The sequence below is a fragment of the Pseudopipra pipra genome, chromosome 1 (assembly GCF_036250125.1).
Source record: "Pseudopipra pipra isolate bDixPip1 chromosome 1, bDixPip1.hap1, whole genome shotgun sequence".
In the NCBI taxonomy this organism is placed as follows: Eukaryota; Metazoa; Chordata; class Aves; order Passeriformes; family Pipridae; genus Pseudopipra; species Pseudopipra pipra.
Genome location: NC_087549.1, coordinates 16,147,853 through 16,164,681, shown reverse-complemented (window position 1 = coordinate 16,164,681; position 16,829 = coordinate 16,147,853). Strand labels below are relative to the sequence as shown.

The following is a 16,829-nucleotide window of genomic DNA, read 5'->3' as shown; positions in this document are numbered from 1 at the left end:
GGGAACTATAAGCTTCCCACAATTTACTGCCGACACTTGCTTAGTAGCCCAGTATGTCATTAGCTACCATTGCTTCCAGAGTGCACTGTTGACTCATGTAACAAGTAGTTGAAACTTACCTTTATTCTGCTACATGAGCAGAACATTTTATTAGTGTTTTCCCAAGAAGATCCACTAACAGAAAAGATGATTTCAGGCCCAAAGTAATGACATGAAATGAACAGGAGTTCCTGATACACTAATTTTCTTTTAAAAGGTAGTACAGAATATCTATGAGTGTTTAAAGAAAGAAAAATATTTATAGGAGTCTGAAAGGAATCATAGAAAAGTTATTGGTTTATTTTTCCCTTAAGGTGACCTTCTCTGTGATGTGAAAATCAACACTAGATGTATCTTGTGATATTTAGTGGAAAGACAAGAAAGGTCTGTAGCTCAGGCCTTGAAATAAAGCCTCTGATTTGCTTCAAAACTCTAACAGTATTGCCCTTCAACAAACCTACTGTTTGATCATCTGGATATATAAGCATATATAAGTTTGGGCTGTATACCAAACAAACAGATTGAATTGTTACCAGAGAATAAAAACCAAGTGACTTTGAATAGATGCCCAGTCTGTTGCTACTAATTAGTTCCCTTAGATTGTTCCTAAATATAAAATTTCTTCTGCGTTGATAACTATCCTTAGAATTCTGTGTAATTTCTGTAGGAAATGCAAAGTAATGTTTATGTTCTCCTATGCTACACTTACAGAGATTAAAACTAGAAGATGATACTTGTTAATCTTATATTTTTATTCTTAAAAATATAGAGCATAATTACCAATATTCCTTACAAAATAAAGTAAGTAAGCTGGAAAGTCATTTTGGCTTTGCACTTCTTAAATAGTATAGGGAAAATTTAAATACTATGTATTGAATTCTTCAGTTTTTCCTGCTTGTGAAAGATCTATGAACAAAATTAATTTATATAACTATTATTTATTTAGTTACACTCCAAGACAAAAGAGTCAATGGATCAGACGAATTGTCATGAAGTCCTAATTTCTGATCAGGAATGGAGACACACATATTTAGGCCGATCTGCAGACCATATCATTAAATCTAGAGCAACACCAAGTAAATTCTGTGCATAAGTTTCCTAGCTTCAGATTTCCAAAGAAGTGGACAAATTCAGAAATAGGCTCAAAGCTACTCTTGTCTTTGTTGCAAACAGACTAAAACCACAGGAAAAATCCACCAGGAAATAACAGGGGCAAAGATCAGACAAAGTGGTTGTGGGTAGCAGTATGGAAGGGTTTTTGACTCATTCTAGTGCTCCGATGAGGAAAAGGTGAATACAGTTGAAATACTGCTGTGGCCTTTCAGCAGTCCCACCAGTTGAAAGCTCCGGGTGTCCTAGGAGTCAATGCAATGTTCATCTGCATGTAAGACAACAGATGTGACCCAAGGGTAGGAACAGTAATAATGACACAAGTACTTACGTTTTTCACCATGTCACACACACTTATATAACAATGGTTTAAAACTGTGTAACAATTCTGGGGAACAGGATGAAAAATGCTAGTACTGTAATATTTGTGATCTTGCCATGCATTCTGTCAAAGAAGAAAAAACCACACACACCTGTGTGTTGCAGTGTGCCTGGGTATGGCTTGCATATACATGTACATGTCCTAGTCATTTATGCCTACTTTATAGCCATAGCGAGAAAAGAAATGGGACGACACTCTGGAATTGTTTACCTCTGCCCTCTGCTATCCAGGGAGTCTGCAATGACAGTACGGGACACTGACATCAGCACTGTGTATTGGAAGTCTTGTGAAGTGAATCCTGAGCACCTAATCCCTCACATGTGATAGGATTTATAAACTGATGTAGCAGTCTTTAAAAATGTCACCTACAAGGTAGTGCTGGGATTAAAGGAAAGAGCTAAGGAAAGAATTCAATAGGCATTAAAATGAAAGCTAAAAACAACTCCCAAGAAAGGAAACCAATTCCAAAAACAGGACAGTATCCTTTTCCTTTCTCTTGCATTTTTGCCACAGGTAGCACTGGCAGTGAAGACACGATCTTCATGGACAGTTCAGAACACTCTGTCAATCAAATAAATGAACTTGATAGAACTTCTAAAACACAGTGACAGATAAGGAGAACAGAACTCCATCCCTTAAAAGGGAGCAGTGAAAGTATACTCACACGGGAAAGCCAACCTTAAACCCAAAGGGTTTACAGCTCAGAGATTGGAAAAAAGAGACCTAAATCTCAGGGGAAATTGAAGTAGTCCAGGAGAAAAATCTTGTTAAGATTTCAAGTTCTTAAATTAATTTTCTCTTTTAGAGCTATTACCAGTCTGTAATACAAATTTAATCTTTGGGATTTTATTTTTCTCATTTTTAATCTACCGTTTCAAGTCTGTATAGTGATCAAACTGGATTCACATGAATATAACAGGCACACTATATAATCCTTTTTATGAAAGACCCAAGTCCAAACACGACAAACTTGCTCCTTGGAGCCTTTGCAACCCAAAACAATCTTAGGAATCTAAGATATCATGATGCTTTTTCTTCTAAGCGAAAGTCAGTTTTGTGTACCCAGTAAATTTGTCAGCAGGCACTAAGCACTGAAATGCAGATAAGTGGTGAGTCAATTTACAGCTGGAAGACTTATAATCTCCTATTGTCATTCTGCATTACACATGCTGCATCAACATGCAGATATGATAAATGTTTTAAATTAAGGTAAATGGGCTGTTTTCAATGGAGCAATGTTTTCTCACACCAACAGTCGTATGTATCTCATTCATGATCTTGGTTTCTCGGGTTGCTCAGCATTTTTGAGCCACACAGCAGACTGGACAAGAGAAAAGGATGAGGGAACAATACAGATGCAACAAAATTTTTTTTCATCCATATTAATTCTCTGATCTGGCTCCCTACCTAGCCTTGTGAGTGCTACAGTGAGCAGAGAGGGAGCAAGAAACATGACAACAGGAACCAGACCAAGTCTGTAGCATCTCAAAAGCAATACAGACATTAAATGATCAAATTCAAGTAATTTTCTTTCCAATCCTTTTTCAATGCCTTTTACTGCTCTCTAGTTCTGGCTTAATCTCACTAAGTTTATGGTAATCCCCCCAACAACTTCTCTAATACTGAAATTTTTTGTTTTGGTCCATTGGTCAAAATTAAAACGTGTTGCCTATCAAAACTAATGTAATGAACTCCTGTGTTATACAAGTCTTCATATAATTTAGCAGTTGTAACCAAATCTGTTTCATCAATGCTTAGCTTCTGTCTCCTTTTCCATTTTGATCTTTCAATAATTTCTTCTTTGGATTTCTTTTGTCCAATTAACTCCTTGCTTTTGAGCAGCTTTCCCTGGGTTTATTGAATATTATTTTATCCTGAACTTTAAGAGGTATCCTATGAATAACAAATAAATAAATACATTTAAATTACAAAGAAGGCTATAGAAAAAGACCCTATACAGTGACTCAAACTGAAAAAAGTAGGTTTAGAGTAGATATTACGAAAAGGAGCATGGCGCTAATAATGCCAAGGTTGCAGGTTCAATCCCCATACAGTCCATTCACTTCAGAGCTGGACTCGATGATTCCTGTGGGTCCCTTCCAACCCAGAACAGTCCATGATTCTGTAAATAATTCTTTGCTGTGAGGGTGGTGAGTCACTGGAACAGGTTGACCAGAGAAGTTGTGTATGCACCATCCCAGAGAGTGTTTAAGGTCAGGTTGGATGGAGCTCTGAGCAACCTGGTCCAGCGGAAGGTGTCCCTGCCCACAGCAGGGGGATTCGAACTAGACCAGGAGTCTGTATTTCATTGCATCTCACCAATATGTGAAGTTGGAATCTATTTTAGGTGTGACAGTAACAGAATTGTGGGTGTTAAGCAGAAAGTTTTTCCAAATCAAGGTGCTTCATGCCCAGAATAACACATTCTTATTGTTTGCAACAAGAGCTCATGACAAGTACAGAATTGAGCAATGCTATACTGTAATTAAAGATGACATAGCATGTTGATATTTAACAGCAATACTTGTCTATAAACATCTTATTCTTGTCATCTCTCTACTTACTATTAACTAGTAATCTAGAGAGACAGGGTGCTGAGAGGAATAAGCATTTAGTACTGACTTTCATTTCTGCATCGCCAGTTCAGACCCTGACTCACATGTTCATGTTGAGATGCCATAGTTTAGTAGCATTTTCTTATCCTGTGATTTCAAATCACTTCCCATAGGGTGCATATCTTCATCACAAAATCAGCTATACAACTGTCACTAAGTGCATCGGCGTTGATTATACCTTTAGAGAGACTGGGAATTGAATGCTACAAGTGACAATGATATCTGGTCCTAAAAGAACTAAGAACATTTATTGCTTAAAAGCATACTGACAGAACAGTAGGGGAAGGACAATGTAAATGCTAAATTCAATTAGAAAACCCCAACTTTTGTGATCCTAATGTTTTATTTCTTCTTTAATAACATAATAAATATATATCAGGAAGACTCCTGATCTTCTATATTTTATATGAAAACAGCAGGATTGCTTTCTGATATCAAGCTTGTCCATTTTCTCAATATACACTTCAGATGCTTTTTTATAGCAGGGAGACTACAGAATGTAAAATGAAAACCAAATGAAAAAAGGTACAAGAATTCTGCACCAAAACCTGAGCTGATAATCATATGTTTTTAATTACTTCATTGCTAATATTTTCAGAAAGTTCTTTAAAAAATGTCCTACATACTGAACTGATGTTTTTAAAGCATGTAATTTTCTAGTGTTTTACATAAAAAAAATGTATCAAGAATTCATCAAGAATTAATAAATTCATCAAAAATCAAGAATTCATTATGATTTTTTCTTAGAATGAGTCTCTGTTTAAAGGAAATAGCTTAGCTTTTGAGTTTTAAAGGATGTCTAATGTAGAGCTGCATTTAAAAAAGAAGTTTTAAACTTGTGCCAACATTTTGCGACAACTTTTCCAACTACATCTATAGTATGTATCTTAGATAAGTAGCTTAGATAAATAATTTTGAGTTGTAATGTGCTACTTATGGTCCATGAGATTTCAGTGGCCTGCTGCCAACCACCTGAAAAAGGAATGGCTTTTTCTTTATGTTATTCAGATAGGGATTCAAGGGAGAAGAGACAGAAAATTAATCTTAACTTTTATTTAATTATTTTATTTACATATATATATATTAACTTTTATTTAATAATAAATTGCTTCCAATTATTTTAACTTTTTGTTTTTAAATTTTAAGGCACTTGACTGACCGTTTAGTTCACAGCATTATTATCCATCCATTCTCAAAGCTGTCTAAATTTACAAAGTTTTTCCTGTATGACCTCATAGGCTAATGAGAATTTCTCTGCTAAGAGCTGATCAAAAAAGCAAATATCTTCCAAAATACAATTTTAACAAATTTTATTTTATTTTAATAGGAAGAGATTTTCAGTGCTGAGTAAGCAATTGTTCTTCTCTTCCTGTTAAAATAAAATAACCATCATAATCACCCCTAAATGGTTATAGCAGTATTGTTCTGGATAACATGAGTATCCAGATAAGTATGACTATCTTGTTACTGATTAAAGTGTCCAAATATGAATTTAACGTACATGTGAAAAACTGGCAAACTTTGAAAATCTGTTTATGACAAATTGAGTCTCTTCTTAGGTTATAGTACATTCTTGTCTAAATGCATGTTCTCTTCATGAATAAATCTCTCCATCTGTAGAGTTCTTACTGACTTACTTTTGGAGAATTTTTAAGTAGCATGCTGAGCATTCTGAACCTGTTCTTGCAGATCTGTGTATTTTGATATTATTGATAAAAAAGTTTTATCAAAGCTAACGTAAATCAAAGCAAAAATGCCATCAAATATCAAATGCAGATTGAAGGATTCAGCCATGTAGTTCTAGAGGTGTAAGTGCCACTTTTCAGCAACTCCATTTTTATAAACTGTATAGACATTTCAAAGTCTGCTATTGTGTATTACTATTTGAAAATTTCATTGAACTCTAACTTAGAAAAAGCATGAAGGAAGTAACTGCTTATAAACATGGAGCTGCATTTAATTTGATACTTTAATGAGCAGTATATACTAGTTCCTGCAGAGTACTGTTTCAGCTATATTAGATTACAGTTATCACTACTTGTCTAGACATGGGATCAAAATGTGAATCTTAAATTAGATTTTGTCAGGGTATTGTACTTATCTTAATAATATGACAGTCCAGTAGCTGAAGAATATAAGTTCACCAAGAAAACCTCGGAATCTCTTGGGAAATTTCTTTCAAGACTTGTAGTGTGTATTCAATTAGTTTTTAAATGAAAAATGACATTGAAAATACAAGAAAAAAACTGAAGTCTGTCATATAATTAAGATTTCAAATTAATCACTATCTTAGTTAAACTTCAATATGAGGCATGTATCAAAATGACAAATTACAGTACAATAAGCTGACAAGTATGGCTTATTTAACAACATTATTCTGAAAGAAAGAAATTAAACAGAAAACATTGAAATAGTAAGCAGATTTTTACCAACTAAGGGAGAGACATCTCATTTTTCTAATAATTAAGCATTTCTCAAGGCAGAAGAAATGATAGTTTTGTAATTGGTTTTCAACTTTCAAAGAATGACTTTGTTGAAGATGCTAAAACAAATAAATATATTTCCATTCATTTCAGCTGGCACGAAATTATGCATATTCTGTGGCCCTCTAATCAATCAACCTTTTTATTTATTTATTTTTTAAGATTTATCAAAGAAAATTTAGCACTGAACAGATAACCACTAAAGTCTAACTGCTAATTATGATAGAATAAAACACTAAGTCTATAATCAAGCACATGTCTATGAGGTTTTCTTCCTAAAAATTATATGTTATTTTTTAAATGAAAGGACTGGGAAGGGAAGGAGAAGTCTATCTAGATGATTTTATCATGTATTCTCTCAAAAATAGGATGACAAATTTGGCAGCAAAAGCAATCTTTAACTTACTTTGCATACTGATAATAATGAGACTCATCCACATGACCTTTGAGAGGTACTAGTGGTTAGATGCTCCCTCCTGCATGACACAGTTCCCTGCCTGCAACCAGGCTTCTAATCTTGGACCAGGTACTTCTTTCCTGGAGCCCAGACACATAATTTCACAGAGCAATTGCTGTTTGTTCAGCTTCACGACTGATACTCCATGCTATTCACCCATGTGAGGGATAATAACATGGCCAAAGGAAACCTTAAGCAGATCAAAAATTGGTATGGGATTCTGAGGAGAAGAATGAGGGGCATGTGATCCCTGATGGTGTTGTATCCCTTTCAATCCTTCTGGTGCATTCAGCAGACCAATGCCTAGTTGCAGAGTTGCCTTCAAGGGTTTGGTCTTCTTAATCATAGTACCTCATCCGAAGATGAAGTAGGGCTGCTGGGAAGAAATTAAACTACCTGACCAAGGCAAAAAAGAACATAACTGCAACTGGACTGTTTTAACTCAAAGGAGAGCCTTTAAAAATAGTCCTATCAAGGGACAGGGACCTAACAATAAAGCAGAAGAGAAGAAAATTGAGCTCAGGTTTAGAAGGAAGGCTGAGAAGTAAGTACTAAAATTAGGACACTAGACTTTAAGACATCATATTTGGATTTATTTGGGGAATTTTTAAGCAGAGTCTCCTGGGAAGCAATTATGAGGAAGAAGGGCAGGCAGAGAGATGGCTGATTTTTTTAAATGACATCCCAACTATTTTAAGGGGAAGTGAACTTTGGCAAATGACTCATGAGGTTAACATGGGAGATTCTTAATGAACTAGAAAGCAAAGAAGAATGGACCAAAAAAATTGGAAAAAAAAAAAGGATAGACAACAAGAAAGGCGTATAGAAGTGGGGCTTTAGTACTTAGGGACAAAATGAAGAAGGTCAAAGTACAAGAGGCATTCATACAAGTGAGGGGTGTTGTGGGTTATACAAAGCGATTCTACAAGTATGCTAGCAGCAAAAAATAGGCAGGGAAAAGTGAGTGGAACAGACAACAATATACAACATGGAAAAGACCAAAGAACTCTATGCCTTAAGCGCATCATTCCTCACAAGGAATGTATCAGTCCAGTTGGCAAGGAGAGACGTAGTCAGTTCTGGGTTTACATTGAGAAGTTGAATATATTGACATTCATAGATTCACCCAAGGGTACCAGAAGAGCTGTCCCACCACGACTGAAAAGCTGCTGCCAGTAACCCATGGAAAGTTATAGCAATCAGTGGTAGTCCTTCATGATTAGACAGACTAGTGATACACTTGTCCTAACGAAAGCAAGAGGGATCACCACAGGCACTATAAACTAGTAACCCTTCCCTCAGTTCCATAAGTAGCCTAAAGTAGCCTAAAGAGCACAATTTTGTAATCCATTTTCCATCACCTGAAAGATTAAGCTAATTGGGAATAGTCAGCACAGACTTACCTAGGGCCAATTTGTTTGATGAACTCAAATGACATTAAAGGATCCGAAGGGATGTTATAAGTGGCCACTGAATCCAGCAGCTCTGGGGCCTGGATATTTATCTTGCCTGGTCACAGGACCCCACTCTGGGGCATCTTGAGACCTGGTGATGTCTGACTCAAGCCAATGGACCTCCTTGCTGCTTTTTCATTTGTAGATTTAACCAGTTACACAGCTGAGCAAGCATCACAGAGAAACACATAGACACATACAAGACACTGACACAACAGGCTACAGACTGGCACAGGCCAGGCTCTGCCTTCAACAGCATCCACCTCAACTTGAACACTGGAAGCCAAGTCCCCTCTTTGTCTGGCAGACACAGTAGGCCACTCATGAAGGTGCACATGCAGCTTGTGAACCTGAGTTCACAAGCATATGTACATTCTGTCTGCCTGGCACCCCTGCCCAAACAGGGCAGGCCCTTTTACTGGACCCATGGGTCCCCTGTTCACTGACTGGTCCAGCTTGATGCCCACTAGCAAACATGAAGTACTGACACACTTGTCCATCATAGACTCTCAGCCCACCTGATACCTCATCCCATATCCAGAACCTCCTGCCCACTGGTGAGTCCACCTGGAAGTATGCTGGTGAGTGACACATGCAATTACCCTGACACTGCCTCAGTATCTGTCACAGGATCTCAGTACCTGTCACATGATCTGTTCCAAGGGCTGGTGCTGAGCCCCTCACTTGCTTCACTCATGCTGTATCCTCCCAACAGCTGTTCTTTGGGATTCATATCATTCCCACCCCATTGGTGGCAGATGAGACCCCCACCCACTCCAGTAGATGGCACTGAGACCCCACTCTTTCCAGCAGCTGATACCACAGGCCAGGGTCACCTACACCCCCAGGCTGGCTCCAGTAGCCTTCACTCCAGTGGCACTCAGCCTTTTAAACCCCCCCACCCCCAGGAAAGAGAGCAAGACTGCTCTGAGAGTTAAAAAAAAACATTTAACAAGAAGATAGGACTAGTAGTGATCATGTGCAGGGCTCAGCCAGATGAGTGTACTGACCAGAGCCCTTTTTCACACAACACTCACAAAATTATGAAAATGCAGAAGAATGGCACAAAATAATTCAGTATTTGGAACAAATTGCTTTATGTTAAGACTTAAAAAGCCCATATTAAAGAGAGAGAGTACTCTGAAGCGTGTGATTTTATTGCAGTACTTAAGAACCTGCATAAGAACTCAGAGATGCTAATACTAAGGGCTCTGTAATTTAGTAGATAAAAGCAGAACAAAAGCCAGTGGCTGGAAGTTCCAAAATCAGAATTAAAAAGTCTTACTTCTAAGTGAGGCAGGGTGATCTGTGTAATCAAAGAAAGTTTTCCTAAAGCTTGATATTGTCAAGAGCTAAATTTGTTTCCAGGAGTTATTCTTTAGTCAAATCCAAATTAGTGTTTTGAGTATCAAGAAAATGGTGTGAAATGCTATAAGAATTTAACAGATTAAATCCACAGGGTTACTTTTCTTTACTCCTTCTGGATCTATACAGGAATGGTGGTACCAATATAATATATAGGTAATATAGGTAGAAGTGCCAAGGCCACCTAGTATTGATTTCATAAAGGGTGATTGTCTTCTGTGCTACAGTTTTACAGGTACATCTGGCACTAGGATTAGCATGATAGTCCTGAGGGAATAACATATTGTGACTCTCAGGTGACACTGGGTGAACTGAAAGAAAAAAACATATTTTCCCAGCTAGTATCTATTTCATTTAGTGACACTATTAAGTGACAGAGTGTATTTTGGAAAAGTTACTCATGATTTTAAGAAAACACTGTCTAGGAAGATATCATGTGGCTATTCATCTCTGTATAATACATGGGAAAGAATATTGATGTATAGTTTTTCCACATAAAATACCTGAGATATTTCAAAAAATTTAATAGACTTCTTGTTTTGCTTGTTCTTGTCTGGATTGATGCTGAAGTACTAATAATAGGATCAAACTCAGGGCAATATCCTGCTATTGTTTATCATAACACAAAATTTGTACAACTTTATGTCTCTTATCTGAGTTACACTGCAAACACATCATTATAAAAAATCACTTTAAAACATGACCTAGCATCATGTCTTATAGCTTAAATATTTATTTAATCTTTCTGTAAACTTTGTTATGCTTTTATAACTTCCCTTCATTTGCTAAATTAATTTTTAAATATTGCAAAATGTTAACTTTACCTTCCTTATAAAAAGGGAGTTCAGAACTATCTACCACATTAATGACTATCTTGAAGAATGGTACAATGAAGTCAAAGTCTGATAAGTACCTTTCATGTTTTCCGTTTCCCTGAATATACAGTAATTTTATCACTGTATCATGTGCTGTGGAGAGTAGATACAAGTCCATGAGCAGGCATAGTGGAATGTTTTCCATCCAAGCTAGTATTCCAAGATCAGAAGGATATGTTAGATAATTCTATGGGACTTTGTAGACAGTGTGGTAGATATTCATACATTCAGACAAAAGATAGAAACTCCAGCAGCTTTATTTTCTTCTTGTTATCCAACAGGTTGAATGGAAGTAAAAATAGAGAATATAGATTGCCTTATATTTAGCATGTTTTCTTGTTAGATTTAATAAGTTTGGTTGTCAAAACAGGAGTTTCCATTAGAAATGTATCTGTTTATGTAATTTAATCATTCTCTGTTTAAATTTTCCTACCTTTCCCTTCCCTTTCCAAAATTTTAGGCAAATTCAATTTGATTCCATTTTTATTAAGGGGTTGCTGAAACAATGTAATGACAGAGGGCAGCCATACCCACAACAGTTATGGCAAAACCTAAACAGCAGCAACAAAAAGAGCCTATAATATTGTCAGGTAGTAAGCCTGATGACAACTTTACAGCTTAAAGTCTGTGGCTTTTACAACTCCAAACTGGCAAACAATTCTTCAGTGGACTCTTGTAGAGAGCACTCCAACGCTAAACAATAATTCATTAGTATTCTTTTAAATTTTATACTAAGTTAGAAGTGATATTATTAGCTTAATACATCTAGTACTTCATGAACCTTACCTAAATCCAAGCTTTAGATTATGTGTAGCCACATTTCTGAATTCTGATATGGAGGAGAGCTAAAAATAGGTTATTCTGTTTGTTCATTCTCTAGCTCTATACCAACTGCCAAAATTATTTTTAGCATCCACATCCTGGCACATTTAAGTCCTACTAGTATTTCTGATCTACACGCTTCAATAATCCTGTACATCAGCTACCAATTTTTCTTTATATTGCTGAAAGAAATGCATGATAGGTCCTTAGAAGTCACTAGATGGAAATCCTGTTCTGTTAATAAACACCATCTGCTACCTTCTTTCCTTCCCCCATCTCCCATTATCCATAAAGACATGATCTTTCTTGAAATTTTTAAAATTGTTCTCAAAACCCTCTTAAAAACATTTCAGCAGAATTGCTAAATTCCATAGCAACAGTCCAGTACAAACATGAAGACCATTTCATTATTCATACAGTGTCTAATAATTCAGTTTTACAATTCAGCTTTAAAATGATGTGCAGCAGTACAAACCAGAAAAAGTTACATTTCATACAACTATTATCAATAATTTCAATTCACCTCCAGGACATTCAGAGTTTTCACTATAAGGATAACCTATATATTAAATTCTTCTTTTCTTTACCATGACCACTAGGATAGCACAAACATGTCTATCATATTTACCTTGAATAAAGATTATCATAAATTCTAGCAGTAAATTTCTTAATGGAATCAATGATTTTAGTAATGTCAGCTACCTGTTTAGTAGCTGTAAAATAACACAGTAAGAACAAAAGAAGCACTGTTCAAAGCAGGGCTAGGTCCACTGAAGCCTCTTGCTGTATGGGCCAAGCTGCTATGCTGCTTTCTTTCTCAGCAGCTGTATTTCCCCTCCTGTACTCTCAATGAATAAAGCTGCTTATGTATCTTAGGACAACAGGAAATGGAAAAGTGCATCAAATTCTTCTATTTTGAAACCAAATAATCTCATCAGAAATAAAATAAAAAGGACACAGCTGCACTGTGACTTAGCCTAAATTATCAAATAGATGATTAAGTATAGCATTTCTCCTCCATACATTAATATCTACACATGTTGCACAGAGCCTGAGAGATACTAAAAAAAAAAAAAAAAAGTGCCAGAAACCTCTCCCGAAAAAATCAGGCACAGGATCAGAAACTTAGAACTTCCCCATTTCTCACCCCAACCACCAATGCTGTGTCACTAGACAGAAATAAAATTATAAATTACTGCTGGTAATTATTGTAGCTCCAGTTTTTCCTTTTCTGTTCTCACTGTAAGTGAAGTCTATTTCTTTTGGGTAATTTGTTCCAGTTTTCTCTCATGAAATCATTTTTCTCCAAGGGTATTGTGCTAGATAGAGAGGTATATTTATCAGATGTGTTCTTTTCCAAATAATAAAGAAATTGAACATAAAGAAGTATGTGCATAGTGTACCAAAAATAACTCAAATATGCCACTTGATATTGAGGAAAGAATGAGGGTGAGGAGAAAAGGAAGGAGAGGAGACATGGATGGTGGGACACAAAGTAAAGACTAAGGCTTATGATACTGATGTTAGTAAGCTAGAGTGGGCATTTCTGCGGTCTCCTGTGCACTTGGTTTGACTAAATGCAGTTGCAATGGCTCCCATATGGTGCATCAGCATAGTCTTTCTATTAATGATATAATTTTATATCTTTTCATACACATTTTTATTCTCAGGAGATTAGAAAATGACTATGTTCCACTGTGTTATGATCAAGAAAATTCATCACATATTCATATTTCCTACAGATTCTGTCAGGTACTCTGGAGTTTCTTGTCAACTTTCAGCTCAACTGCAAATTTGTCAAGAGCATAAGAAGTTAGAGAAAGAGATGTTTGCAGGCTTTGTTTTTAGGGTTTTTTTTTAATAGTGAACAGTAATGCATCCCATATAACCATCTACCTATGTTTTCTATTTCCAAGCATTTCAAAGCAAAGTGTTTTAAATTATCTCTGATTATGAAATGTATGTTCCCTCTCTTTCAAATCATAACTAGGTCTAATCCCTTCAGAGATATGTCTCTACTGCTCACTCTATCCTCTCATTCCACCTCTATCATTTTGCTTTATTGCAATGACAGGTTGCTAATTATTTCTGTCTTAAATTTCAAATTACAAATCCATAATGAAGCATGAAATTATGTGGTCTGATATTTAGGGGTACTAAGTATGCAGATGTTTCATCAGGAAGCTAAGAAGGAGCTACTGGGCAATCAAAATTTTTGAAAATTGGATACTAGGAAGAACCAGAACTTAAAATGTTGATTGCAGGGTTATACACATTCAGAAAGAGTACAAGATAAGAAATGGAAATTGCCCTGATGTGATTCTCATTTAAATACATCTTTTCTCTCACGTCAAGGAAGGATACATGAAATGAATGTAATGTAATGAGCTTTCATTTCTTTGCTGTCTGGGTATAAAGACAGGTAGCTTCACAGGAAGTCAGAAAAATGGGTATTTACAGAAAAATTCTCTAGTTGAATGAAGTTGCCTTGATGCAGGTCTTAAAACAGTAGATCTGGCTGTGGAAGGATCATTGAATTAAAACTCTGGGATCTAGCCTAACTTCTTCAAATTCTTAATTTCACAAAATAAAACCTCCGTTTCAAAAAAGATTAATATCAAGTTCAAGAAAACAAGTTTATATTTTGTTCTAAAATGCTGATTTCTGTGATTGAAGGTAAAATTTCCCTAGACTTGACATTGATTTAGGAGCTTGAGTTCTATTACTCAGCATGTTATTTTAACCTAGAAAAGAACTATGTGAGGAGACAGTCATATGCACGAACTGGTCTATTGTTGATCTTCCATTTTAGATTTAATTATTTTGTCATAACTGAGATGCATACTATGTTGTCTGTTAGCATTAGTAGTGCAAAATCTTTTGGCAAACAGTTTATAAGAACAACAGCTGATACCATATATAGTGAACTCAAGAAGCATGAGAGATACATTTTGCATAGTTGAAAAACCATAGGAATTGCATACATACGTTTTAATAGAACATTTTTTAATAACGTTACTGCTGAACAAAGTTACCAAATACTTGAAAAATTAATAGACTGCTGAGTAGCTACAAACTAGCCAAAACCAGTTACACATAGCCTGAATTTCTCTTTTGTAGATTACCTCTTGTTTTTGTGCAAGCCAGAAAAAAAAGATAGTGCGTAACCATTTCAGCTATTTTCTATAACTCAAGGGACAAGAAAAGCATGAATATTATGTTTTGCATTTCATATCTTGATATGTAGGAGGGAATTTCTATGTTAAATAGTATTCCAATGCATCGTACCTAAGGTAGACTATATCGATGGCTGAAGACATTTTACTACAGAGTGACTCTGGGCTGTATTTCTGTGGCCACCCTCCATTGTATTACTAATTTTTGGATATTTTCCTAGCTATCAAAGTGTTACTCAGCTAGGTACATTCTCAGAGATTAGTTTCTGTTGCAGATGGGACCAAGCAGGGAACAACAACAGCCTCAAAACTTCTCCAGGCAGTTTATTATAGCTACTGTCTGGATGATGGAGACACTTACCAGAAGCAGAAAGAGCAAGTGTCTTTACATCAAGTGTCTTAAAAAAAAAAGATGGGGAAAAAAAATGCAAAATCAAAAAAACCAAAACACAAAGAACAATAGCAAAGAAAAAGAGAAAAACAACAATTTCTTTGTATATCCTATAAACACAAGTTAGAGTTCATCGTCGCAGTACCAAGAAATAGATAGAAAAAAGAGAATGCATGATATAAACAACTCTTGAAACACCACTCAAGTGAGTTTGATTACAAACAAGATCCTTCCTGCAACATACATACAATACAATGAACTTCTGGACTTCAGGAATATATATTCCAGCTCATTTACTTAATGTTTGTGTGAAAACTGCAGACAATTGTGAAAATTCCAATAGGGAAGTAGCTTTGCGTCAGTTCAGAGAACTGAGTCAGCATTTCCCCTGTGTCAACATATGAGAAGGAATTCGTCCATGAAACTTGCAGATATAAATTCCACTATCTAGAGAAATTCGAGCGTAACTAGCAATGTGTTGATGTCAATTTGAATAAGCTTTTGTTAGAAGGACCAGATAGATTATGGTTAAGTTTTTCAGAACTTAAATAATTTGCCATTTTTGAAGGTAAAGTCATAAAATATTTTGTGTCTGTATGGCACTATATATGGTAGAGTTTTAAATGTTTTAGTTTCAGATGTGAATCTATGCATCTGAATGATTGCATGAAAAGCAAATATTGCAACTTGGATAAGGTTATAAATGTGTATTTGTATAAATTTTTGTGGGATGTTTTGTTTTGTTATGTATAGAGCTCAGAAAGAAAAAAAAAACAGAATATTTTGTTAAAAATGTCTTACCTTCATAGTAAACTTTAAACCCATGAGCACTAACTGCAAAGTCACTTGTCAAGCGAAGTGAAAATACAGATTTTGTACTTGTCACAGGTGGAGGAAGATGAAATCCTGTTAACCTAAGAAACAAAAAAGCGCAACTCATGGTTAATTGCCTGAAAAAAAAAATGTGTGTGACAGGTTGCTTTCAAACAATATTTAATCATCAAAAGCACAACTGGCTTAAAAGTATATATTTTATATTACTTGAAAAAATTATTTTTATATGATAATTGAGGCATTCATGTTAAATTTGACCGTCTTTCATGGACACTGAACCAGGTAAGGTACATCAGTTTGAGAAAAATATATTTAATACAGATGATAGTAAGATATAGAAACTGAACTTTAAAAATGGTTCAGATTATCAGTAGACGAAAGAAATAAAACAACCAAGCAAATCACAAACCACCAGACAATTTACACTCCTTAGAGTTATGTTCAAAATTGTATTGCAGTGCATATTTTACACAGGTCTCTGTTAAAATTTGTAGGAGCTGAACTTTTACACAGTAATATGATGAAAGAAAGGGGATCATGATTCACTTTAATGAGGGAATTTAATATTATTTAAACTATGCACTTTAGTCTCAGAGAAGAAATTTATGATTTCAAGAGGAAATGCAAGGAACATCATCATGAAATCACATATTCATACAGAAAGCTCCCTTGCAAGGAATTACAGTGTTGTTAGAGTTTGTGGTTTTGGTGTTGTTTGTATGTTTGGTTTTGTTTTGTTCTATTAAAGCCACTATGCTTGAGACACAGATGCAAGGAAAGTCTTTGTGTACTCAGCACTGCTGATACGCTCTGCTGATACTCACTT

The 16,829-nt window shown here is 35.6% G+C and overlaps 1 protein-coding gene across 4 annotated transcripts in view; it reads right to left on the bottom strand.

Annotated features, from left to right (window-relative positions):
- CSMD3 (CUB and Sushi multiple domains 3) overlaps positions 1 to 16,829 on the bottom strand; it is a 605,903-nt gene that overhangs the window by 484,257 nt on the left and 104,817 nt on the right. For all 4 annotated transcript variants that reach the window (XM_064646451.1, XM_064646458.1, XM_064646466.1 and 1 more), the window contains exon 3: positions 15,971 to 16,083. In XM_064646451.1, the coding sequence (XP_064502521.1) occupies positions 15,971 to 16,083 (113 nt within the window). The remainder of the gene's footprint in view (positions 1 to 15,970; positions 16,084 to 16,829) is intronic.